General features: G+C 36.7%; 1 protein-coding gene across 1 annotated transcript in view; it reads right to left on the bottom strand.

Moving 5' to 3' along the window:
• Positions 1-5026: 5026 nt before the first annotated feature.
• LOC124789542 (tektin-3-like) overlaps positions 5027-12348 on the bottom strand; it is a 113452-nt gene continuing 106130 nt past the window's right edge. Inside the window, exons 9-10 of the mRNA XM_047256939.1 lie at positions 5397-5551; positions 5027-5237 (exon numbers count right to left, since the gene is read on the bottom strand). Coding sequence (XP_047112895.1) covers positions 5027-5237; positions 5397-5551 — 366 coding nt within the window. The remainder of the gene's footprint in view (positions 5238-5396; positions 5552-12348) is intronic.

Raw genomic sequence — 12348 nt, 5'->3', positions numbered from 1 at the left:
TAATTCCCTTGAATCTTGATGAAGGAGAATTTCATTTCAGATTTACAAAACATACAGGTTTTTTGCTCATTCCAGGGGTATCATTTAATACAGTGTCACCTGAGGCCATAGCCCACTGTTCTGTAAAATTATATTAAAATATAACTTCCTAATATATGGCATCCCTTATGTTATGGTTGTCTGTTCATTTTCAGACGCAGTGTTCCATACACTTTGTTTACTTTCTGGTTGCATTGCTCCTCCTTTTAATTCTGTGTGGTACATTACAAGTAGTTTTCTTGAACTGGACTTTTGTATTCATAGCATCCCTTTTAAGGCTGTCTTTAAATGAGTGTCCTTTTCTTTTCACTACATACTACACATGCTTCTGACTTTAGGAACAGGATAGCATAATACATGCTGTATATTTACTTCGTCACCATAAAGAAAGTAAAAAAATGTTTCTGCTGTTTATATATATCTGTGCTACACACATAATTTTTGCTACAAAATACTGCTGTTGCCCATTTCAGATTTTTCATGGTGACTGTTAACTGATGCATGTTCTGTATCCCTAGTAAGAGAGACAAGATTTTATTCTCTTCTTCTAGATGAAAATTATACTCTTGGATCTACAAATAAAACTTATGTGCAGAAACCACAATATCCAGAAACAGAGTTGTGTGTTTTTATAGCTATATGGCAATGCCATGCACATTCAGAATGAGGAGCAGTCCATAAATACTCCAATACAGACAATGATACAAATGCTAAATATAATCGTTACAAAGCTTTGGAAAGAAAACCTTATACTCATTTTTTCCATTTTATACTTCACATTATACAACATGTATGCCAAATGTAGAGTGAGTTTATTTTGAATAATCTGTGTACTCGGCATTGTTGCACAGGTGCTACCACACAAAGATATGCATGCTGTTCCTAAATGTGTTTAAACTTTTGGCTAATGTGACTGTACACAGTACACGATACGGAATGTACTTGGCAGGCCCAAATTAATACACTGAGTTGAACGACATCAACTTTTAGTACAATTTTACAGAAAAGCAAAATTTTTGGCAGTGACACAACTTTTTCATATTTAACCATTTTGAGATGCAACTTGTACTTGTACTTGAAACTCTTAACAACAGCTATTCTGTTTAATTTAATGTTGCTACAGGTATCAACTAACAATTTACTGCATAAACCCACACCATGCTATAATAGCAACTAACATATCTCTAATAGTAAGTGTCATTCTTGACATTTCTTCAAGTATTTTGTGAAATTCACCTATGTTGTCAGTAGTTAAGATCCAATGTATGTTGAGACTACTTTTTGTGTGTTTCTAGTCTTTTTTAATTCTTAAAGAATCTTTTAATGCACTACATTTTACCCCTCCTCAATGATCCCACACAATCTAAAGGTTACTGTTTGTTTTATTTGTAGTTAAGTCTCACTTTCCTTACAGAATGGCATTTATGAGTCCCTGAGAAATTATTAACAATACTATATTCCCGTCCATATTGACATCCAATAGCATCACCTGTTCCCAGGCCATGATTATGAACTTAGTTTATTGGACAGTATAGTTTGTAGTATATCAGTTGATTTTACGGTACGTGGACCTTTGTACTATTTTCAGGAAATATTGTACATCATTACGAAATAAATAAATATCATGTGGCACTCTGCTGGGGAAAATCTTTGTAAGAAAAAGCATGTTTTTAAGTATAATTCTTTATGGCTGCTGCAGTGCTGCGATCAGCAATTGCTCAATGAATACCTATAGCTATTGGATATCCATAAACACCAAAACAGAAGCATTCATCCATGTTTATTTTCCTCTTCAATTATTTAAAATGCCCAGCTGATCAAAACTCCTGTCAAGCGTAAAATACACATAATTATTTGTTTTCTGTGTGTAAAAAATGATAAAATGGTAACAATTATTGGTAGGATAGTGATGTTTATGAGGAAAATTTGATGAGTAGTGGAATGTTAAGGACATTGGTTGAAACATATAAAGAAATGCTCACTAATGTTAATGATGAAGTGTGAAGTGGGCAGCTGTCTGTCGCCATTTAAAAACTTCGTGCAGTAAGTAGATGTAAAAGAAGAACATGTGCCTTATGAGTCTGCCCGTTCCAAAACATGTTATTTATGTCATTGTTCTGCAGAATGCTGAAACTACATTGTGCTTATTCCAAGTACCTAAAATACTGACTGAAGTGCAAAAAGCCAACCGAATAGCCAGTGTTTTGAATTTCTTTCTATGGTAGAAAAGGTGAAGCCAAATTGTCACTGGAGATGAAACATGAGTGGCTCACGTTACATCGGCAATGAAATATCAATCCTTGAAATGGAAGCATTCAACATTACTACAGAAAATGGTGTTCAAGTAATCAATTTCAGCCTGAAAAACCATGTGAACTGTGTTTTGGTATAGGTAGGGGAAATTGCTTCAGGATTTTTTGCCTCACAGTAACTCAGTCAATTCCGAGGTCATAATTAAAGTGAGTCAAACAATTGAAAACAAAACATGACAAGCTAAGTAAAGGAATTTCTTTGTCTCATGAAAATGTCCATCCTTGTATGACTCAACAAATGCAAGATCTCACCACATTATACAGCTGCAAACAATTTGATCGTATGTGCAGCCCAACGTACAAAACATTTAGACAGTCAGTGTCACAACAGTGACAATGCTGTCAAAACTGCCATTCAGCAATGATTGCCAAATTAGGAGGCAGATTTTTATGGGAATGAAATTCAAAAGTTGGTTGTTCATCATGATAAGGGCAATACCATGAGAAATCAAATGGTTTGTCAAATTCAGGAGTGACTGGTCAGAACTACGGATCAAGGTGGAAGGACAGGAAAATTGCAGAAGCGAGTACACACTAACGTACATGCTAGAGATCAATGACAGTGAAAGATACAGGAAAGAGGATGCTGGAAAAATGATACTGGAAAAAGAGCAGAGGAGAAAGAATGAAGATATTCTGGGAGGTGAAGAAGAAATGTAATTGACAAAGGGGCAACCCATGGTACTAAAGATGCTGCACCGAAGAGGAAGAAGGTGGTGAGGACCTTAATATTTGTGGATATTATGTTGAAAATTAGATTAAGGTTAGACTTTCATGTGATAATGAAATTGTTTAAAAATGCACTTGTGTTTGTTTAATACAAAAATGGCACTCTCTGAGATTAAGTTCGGATAACACACAAATTGTACAATCTTTTGAAGTCTGGTCTTTTATGATGAGATTATTTTAAAGTTTAAAGTGATAAGATAATGGAAAAGATAATGGAAATAAGCTTAGGTGGAAAGGGTGTTCAGACATGACAGTGAAGGCAGATGCAGAGGCTCTGTTGTCATTTTTCGGGGTGCACTCAACCTCGTGATGCCAACTGAGGAGCTACTCGACTGAATAATAGCGGCTACAGTCAAAGAAAACCATCATAACAACCAGGAGAGCGGTGTGCTGACCACATGCCCCTCCTATCTGCATTCCACATCCTCATCTGAGGATGACACGATGGTCGGATGGTCCCCATGGGCCACTTGTGGCCTGACGACAGAGTGCTTTAAGGTAGTTAATTATTACCGAGTGGTACATTCAAACAGCAAACTACTGTTCTATGAGAAAATGAGAAAATCAAGTACTGCAGGCTGGGCTGACAAATGTGGAAAATTTTGGAGGAACAGAAGCTAGCAAAAATGAAATCATCGTGATATGTGGGGAGGATAACGCAAACTGACTCCCTGCAAATGGTGCAAATCTGTGGATGACTGCTTCTGTTTTAACAGGATTTTGGGAAGGGTTCAGATGATTTTATCTGACTGCCACACACAGGTAGCATGGTCTATGATTGGGTAGAGAATCTGTTAATTACTGTTTATGTGTATGAAGGAACTGTGGCAATACTGTCACATTGTGTAGATACTTTCAAAATGGCCTAATATTTTACAACATACTCAGAACTATTTATTTAGTAGTAGAATGACGTAGGCAATGGAAAAGGAGGCTGTTTTCTGTTTTTGAATGTTTATTGATACCAGAAACATTAAAACTAATGTAAATCCTCAAATCAGTAGCTTAATGCACATAATAGATTTTTCAAAACCAAGACTACATCTCCGCTAAAACTCGGGCATTGGGTATCCACTACTCAAATAGAAGCCAAAGAAGCATATTTTTTATGCACTCTGTTATTTCACTACCTAAAGAAGGAACCATAGAAGGAAGCAATCATATACTTTCCTCATCTGGAATACACACTCAGCTGTTAAAAATGAGGGGTAAGCCACAGTTTCCAACTAACGTGTTTTTTCGGAAAGCTGAGAGAGATGGTCACAGAACAATGTACATATCATTTCAGTTGCTAGGAACATACATTATTTAGAGTGCCAGCTTCTCTACTATCACAAACAGCAGTTATCTTTTTAAAAATGTGCCATGCTGCACAATTTTACAGTTACACAACCACAAGGATATATTCATTCCTTTTTTTACATGTCTCTCTCTCTTGTCTACAGTATGTTTGTATTCATTAAGCCCTCATCCATTCTTTGTTCCTCCATCATTATTGTGTCAGAATTTATCACTGCATATAAGCATTATTTAAAAAATTACAGTTTATGACAATGTAAAGCTTTATTTTTCTGCCTTACATGCCTGTAATTTTCCCTCCTTTTCTCTGTTCTCATCCTGTATTTTATGCCATTTAACTGTCCCAGTCTTTGCCATTCCTTTTAATCTTTTTAGAGTCAAAGTCATAAAAGTCAATTGCTGTCCTTTCTCCAGAATATTTTTAAGGGAGCTGATGTACTGTAAATTTAACAACTTGTCCCATCTATTGAATGTAGTATCTGTTTCTTACTGTAGTAAACAACTGTAGCAGCAGTACCATTAAAAAAGATTTTTATTGGAACAGCGAAATACTATGTACCACACACTTACATTTAGTGATACTTATTCTGAAAGAATATTAAGGAAAATGAAAGTGTTATGTATAATAAACATGCAAAAGACAACCTTCAATATTTAATTGTAGCTGTGATGGGAAAACTTCGTCGCATTCCTAAACACTTATCTTGGTCGATGAACAATGAATTTACTTTGATCTGCAGGTCTGACTCAAGACCAGCTCGGGTTCGGAGCAACTGCTGATGCTGAGCTTCAGCTTCTTGTAATTTGCGGTGGAGTTGGTCTAAGCTTTCACCTAGTTCACCCACTTCTTGCACAAGCCTGAAATGGCCACATACTTAAATAAGAATTTCATTACAGTTAGTACATAAATTGTAGCAGAAATGGATATCAGTGTAATAATGACTTCAGCTTCCTTATGATTATGAGTGCCAGGTACTCAGCAACTGAATTCAAAAAAGTTGTTTAAGAAAGAATTACCTCTGTTGGGCAGGGTCACGACAAAGTTCTCCATCTCTTCTGTGAGTGCGAGCTTCTAAGCGAGTATGAGCAACTTTCATGGGATTGCTCTTGTCCATTATAGCCTTACGCAACATATCCATGTGCTTTTCAACATCAAATATTTCTTGCTGTACCTGTAAATGTTATTAATAACAAACTGACAGTTATATTTATCATGATTTGTGTAGGTTTTAGGGCTACTGTGGAGATAATTAGCCTGAAAGGATGTGTCTCCTCTCTGGCTACCACAGAGAACAGACCTCAAAACAAAAGCATAATATAACAGGTGGTCTGGATATTGATCTGCTGGTCTTTTTACTACCCTTAAGCCTGAATGATTAACAACTTAGAAAAAAGTTAGTCTATCATACTGAAGAAGATGTGGCCCCAAGAAAATATTTGCTAAAGCCAAGATGAACGTAATACAAATGTTCTTGACAAATATTGACATTTAACCAGCATTTTGTTATCATCACTGTGTACAGACTTCCACGTATTTTAATTTTTCTCACACAGATGTCACATTTTTTACTGTATTTGTGGCTCATTCATAACTTGAGTTTCTTACAGGTTTTACTGTTTGAAACATCTCAGTCTCCACATGGGACTGACAGCCTTTTACCTAATTCACAGATGCTACACAACAGCTGAGGGTATGCTATGACACACACTTACGAGTAATCTTTTTCAGCACTTTGTATACTGCTATAATAACCCTGCATAGAGCTTACAAATGTGACACTTAAACTGAGTCACTCTCACCACCAAAGAGAAAATATCTCTCATATGATGCAGGAGAATAATGTAGATGTAGTAATAGCTATGCAGGGACCTACACTACAGACGATGCATATCTTTACAGCAGGGGAAAAATATGTGACTATGCTATTGTTGGGAGAGATAATAACAAGCAGTATGGAAGTGCTATATTTATCAAGCCACAACATACAGATTCCAAATTAATTCATGAACACAGATCAGCAGATATATTTGTCCTAGTGGTTGAGCTTGCCCATGTTGCTATGATCAATATCTACAATCCCATGTATCAATCTGTAGGTTTTCAGTCAGCCTGTAGTGTATGTTAACAGAACTGGATCTGCACTCAGGAGCTGAATGGAAGTGAACAGTTTCCACTTCATCTAAAATGCTAAGCATCTAGGCACATTAAGTTTTTCTAACCTGTGTGCAGTTTCCTCATCAACATCCAGCAATGAAAGTACGACACAAAAGGAAGTTCTCAAGTCATTCTCAGACATCAACACAGACCAGTGATTATTCAGTATGGTATAAAAATTCCATTTGTTACCTCAGTCCTGCAGCCTTGATGATAACTTTCCACAAGCAGACTGAGACCAGTTTAAGAAGGGAGATTATGATACTGGTCCAATGAATCTCTCCAATCCCAGTCAATGATCATAGGTTTGCGGATGCTCTAAAATCTAATGCCACATGGATTTTGATATCTGCATGTAGCTGGACAGACATAATGATGAGATATTTTATACACACAGTATCAGAAACCACACAGTGACAATAGGTGAAGCTACACTATGTGATCAAAAGTATCCGGACATCTAGCTGAAAATGACTTACAAGTTCATGGCACCCTCCACCGGTATTGCTGATAGTCAATATGCTGTTGGCCCACCCCTAGCCTTGATGACAGCTTCCACTCAGGCATATGTTCAAAGAGGTGCTGAAAGGTTTCTTGGGTATGGCAGCCCATTCTTGAAGGAGTGCTGCATTGAGGAGAGGCATTGATGTCGGTCAGTGAGGCCTGGCATGAAGTTGTCAATCCAAAACATCCCAAAGGTGTTCCATAGGATTCAGGTCAGGACTCTGTGCAGCCCACTCCATTACAGGGACGTTATTGTCATGTAACCACTTTGCCACAGGTCGTGCATTATTAACAGGTGCTCGATCGTGTTGAAAGATGCAATTGCCATCCCAGAATTGCTCTTCAACAGTGGGAATCAAGGGAGTGCTTAAAACATCAATGTATCCATGTGCTGTGATAATGTCATGCAAAACAACAAGGGGTGTAAGCCCCTCTATGAAAGACATGACCACACCATAACAACACCACGAATTTTAGGTGTTGGCACTACACATAGTGGCAGATGATGTTCACTGGGCATTCGCCATACCTACACCCTGCCATCACATCACCACATTGTGTACCGTGATTTGTCACTCCACGCAACATTTTTCCACTGTTCAATCGTCCAATGTTTACGCTCCTTACACCAAGCGAGGTGTCGTTTGGTATTTAACAGTGTGATGTGTGGCTTATGAGCAGCCGCTCAACCATGAAATCCAAGTTTTCTCACCTCCCGCCTGTTGTAGTACCTTCAGTTGATCCTGATGCAGTTTGGAATTCCTTTGTGATGGTTTGGATGGATGTCTCCCTATTACACATTACGACCCTCTTCAACTGTCGGCAGTCACTTTCAGTCAACGGATGAGGTTGGCCTGTACGCTTCTGTGCTGTATGTGTCTCTTCACATTCCCACTTCACTATCACATTGGAAACAGCAGATCTAGGGATGTTTAGGAGTGTAGAAGTCTTGTGTACAGATGTATGACACAAGTGACACCCAATCACCTGACCAAGTTCGAAGTCCGTGAGTTCCACGGAGTGCCCCATTCTGCTCTCTCATGATGTCTAATATGTACTGAGATCACTGATATGGAATACCTGGCAGCAGGTGGCAGCACAATGCACCTAATATGAAAAATGTATGTTTTTGGAGGTGTCCAGATACTTTTGATCACATAGTGTATATTAAGGCCCTGAATCGAAACAGAAGACATAATGAATACAAGTCCACAGTCAGGCTGAATTAAATGCATTACAACTATACAACCTGGAATTTTAAAAGGGAACTTAATACATTTCCACGTACACCAAGAAGCAGCACACACATAAATGTAATGCGGTTACTGCCAGATAAATAAAAGTTTCAAAAGTGAAACTGGACAAGGCACATTAATGAACTGTAAAGAAATAAAATACATTCAAAGAGATTTTGTTTGAAATCTGTTGGATATTGACTACAATCAATCCTTTTAAAACATTATTAAGTACACATAGAATGAATGGAATTTGCATACATCATGTTGCCAGGTACACATATTATCAAAACTATTTATTTCATGATAATTACAAGACAGATCAAAAATAAAAAACAGCACACTACTACTGTAAAAGGTACCTACAAAGAAAAAAACATAATTGTTCCCAACATACCAGCATCTTCTTGAAATGTTAATTTGTAAACTCCAAAAGTTGCACTGCTCAGCAGCACCAGCGATGCTTAACCTTTGGCAGTGCCTTCGTAACAAAATATCTTGCTGCTTGGCATTACTGTTTGACTTGACACTGAACTTTTTTTGCATTCATGAACTCAAGGATACAGTGCTGCCTCACATTGATGTGTTATTTTTGTGCATGATGCACCATTGTGACTCAATACAATGGAACCTCCAATAGAACAGAGTGCAATTACTGATTTTTGACTGTGTTTAAAACACACTTCACACAGCAATCCTTGAAGGTATATTGCTTCTTACACTGCTGTTGATAGGGCTATGTATTCTGCTTGTGCAGCTGACAAACTATTTCTTGCCATTTTGAATGCCATGAAATTTCTGTCCTGACTAACATAAAAATATACTAGCCATTGATTGAGATGTGATGCATAATTGGCACCGCAGAAGCCTTCAGTTTTGGTTGTTCCACTTTTTCAAAATGTTAGTCCTGTATTCGCTGTGCCTTTGATGCATCTTATAATTAGTTTGACTGTTTCTCAGTGGATTTTTTCATGATTTGAGTTGAGTCTACTTTCATCCCCAAAACACAAAGTCCCGTCTTATGCCATGAGCATGACGGGTGACGCAAAGGTTGGCTGATAAGGAATGCACAAGTTATTTTTTATCTGTCAATTTTTCTTCACATTTTTGTTATCTTCAAAACAGGTTTGAGTGGATGTGCAATGGGATTCCAGTCTTCCACACCAAATTTCCTGAACATGTTTGCCAATGCTATTCATCTCTTGTTTCTATTTCATTTTAGTCTCATGTCAAGACACCAACTGAATTTGTTGAGATCTCTCCTATTAAATTGATTCATCAATTCTTTCTTCAATTTTTTCATCCACTTACTACTTCTATTCAGAAGATGATCAAGTCATCTACATAAATGGCCAGAATGCACATATTTTGCTTCTTATTTCTGTAGTAAAGTCATTGATCATATTCTGACTTCTTTAGGTGCAGTTTACATAACATTACACCCAATTTGTGATATCAAACATGTAAAACCTATTTTAAACAATAAATTTAGTCTCCTTTCTCTTCTTCATGTAGCGTTCAGGTTGATGAATGAAAACCTTTTCATCAAGATCACCATATAGGAATGTTGTTCAAACGTTCATGTGTACCACGTCAAGATCAAATTCTGCTGCTAAATCTAACAGTGTGCAAAGTCAACACTGACAAATTACAGGTGAGAATATTTCATCAGAGTCCACTCCTTGTATCTGGAAATAACCTTTTGTGACAAAACATTTAATTCCACCATCTGATATTTGCTTGACTTTGAATACTCATTTTGATTTTATTGCCCTTCTACTTGTTGGTAAATTGGTCAATGTCCATGTCTCATTTTCAAGCAATGACTTACATCTGTAGTTTAAGGTTTCCTTCCATTTTTCATAATCACCATGATTCATTGGTTCTCTATGTGAATTTGGCTCAGGAATATTAGTACAGCAAGCAAAATTGTCATAAAAATATTTGGGATTCAGTATTTTTTGACATGATGATTTTCTACTTTCTGACTGCACAGGTTTTGTATCTGATTGTTCAGTGTCCCTGTCAACATTGCCATTCACGGTCTGCTCCATGTCACTTTGTACTAATTCAAGATAAACCGCATTTCTATCAACATCAGCAGGTTGTGTTGGTTCCACTGCCTTTCCAACAATGTTATGTACTGCCGACAGTTGAGTGTTGCTCCATACCATAATTGTCAATCAGAATACAGTTCTTGATGCTGTTCCCACAGTTTAATTTTCAATTTTCTATGAGCTACACTTCATAGCACTTCACAACTGTCTTTAGTGAATCTGGATCAACTCCACAATATTCTTTAGAATCTTCACAATGTCCAACACTGGTAAGTTATTTGTATTTGTCTTCTAACTTTGTTCATTTGTCTTTCTGTACATGCACAAATGCTTGACACCCAAAGATTAGTAAGTGGCTCAGATTTATTCAAGGACTGCTCCATAGTTCTTCACGAGTAACATTTTAACAATTGCTGTTGGAGATCGATTCTAGAGATAAATTGCTGTGTTAATGGCTTCAGCACAAAACTGTTTTCATAGTCCTGGAACTGTCAACGTTGATCCTGCCTTTTCAGTGATGGTCCGATACAAGATTCACAACTCCATTTTGTTCTGGTGTGTAAAGAATTGTCATTTCATGTCAAATTTCATTTACCATTAGGAATGACTTCATATGCTGCCTGACAAATTCTTTTCCACTATCTTAATTTTAGACCATTTTCATTTTCTACTCATGCTTTCAACTGAAGAAAGTATCACAGATTTTTTGTTGATTCTAGCATGTGACTGAATGACTTTCTTGACATATCATCAGCAACAGTGAGAAGAAACTGTGCTCCTTCCCACAAAGACATGCTCATTAGTCCACAAACACTGGAATGTACTGTGTCGAGAGATATTCTTCTCTTATATTTGATGTTTTAGGAAAAGATTGACAAGATTGTCTTTCTTTTATACAAGAAATACATGGATCTAAACTGATGTTCAGAGATGATAATATCACTTTTGTCATATATACCACAGTGTACATCATTGAACAATATGCACAATCCATATCTTGTCATTTAATTAATTGACAGCAAGTTGTTCCCAGACCTAGAACATATGCAACATCATTAATAGTTGTCTGGTTATTCCTGTTATCGGCAGTAACTTCTAGATGAACGTATAGAATTTGAACATTTATTCAGTTTCTTCTTAGATCTACACTCATTCACCTTACAACCAATTTTCTGACATTTACAACATTTAAACAAATATGAATAGCAACTGAAGTTTGACTTCTGGTGTTTATGTTTTGCTTACTTGCTGCTAACACTGAATCTGTAGCTTCATTTGCCGAAGAAATACGACATTTCTTTGATTTTTAGAATAACTACTGACTTATTAAATCACTAGTAATATTAACACCTGACTCCTCACTCACCATAATCACAGGAAGTGCACTTCATATGATTTCGGCTACCAAATCATCATTCATTTTCTCAACAATGCTCCAAATTTGTTGAGCAAGTGGCATCATTTATGACAAACATGCTTCCATATTTTTCTCAGAAGCCAATCATACATTTATAAAGCACTGTAGCAGCCCAATATGACTAGATGCACTCTTATTTTTGAATGTATATTGTAAATTTTGCTGTGCTCCTTAATGTTTTGAATATCCAGATGAATTTAAACTTAAATTTATTTTTGATAATACTTTCTGTACCTACTTTGGGTCTTCACCAGTGCCAGCAATTTTTTCTCACAGTCCCTCACGTTTTAGGTACAATTTCTATCATAAATTTCCATTTGTTGTAGTTAGACATTACAGCCATTTACAAATGTAAACAGTGGTTCTCCACCCAAAGCCATCTTAGTTACATTCAGTTAGCTCAGCAAATAAATCTTCAATTTTCTTAACAGAAGTATGATAGCACTTTGTTGAATGCACATGATATACAGTAACTCTTGATTTATGCCATATGGATACTAACAATATTGATTTATTGGTTTCTGAACATATGATACTTTATGGATGTGGAAACTTCATTAATCTCTTCCTGCACCCATAAACTATTTGATATTGACTCCAA

This window comes from Schistocerca piceifrons, chromosome 3, assembly GCF_021461385.2.
Source record: "Schistocerca piceifrons isolate TAMUIC-IGC-003096 chromosome 3, iqSchPice1.1, whole genome shotgun sequence".
NCBI lineage: Eukaryota > Metazoa > Arthropoda > Insecta > Orthoptera > Acrididae > Schistocerca > Schistocerca piceifrons.
The sequence above is the reverse complement of the archived record's forward strand: the minus strand, read 5'-3'. Positions and strand labels throughout refer to the sequence as shown.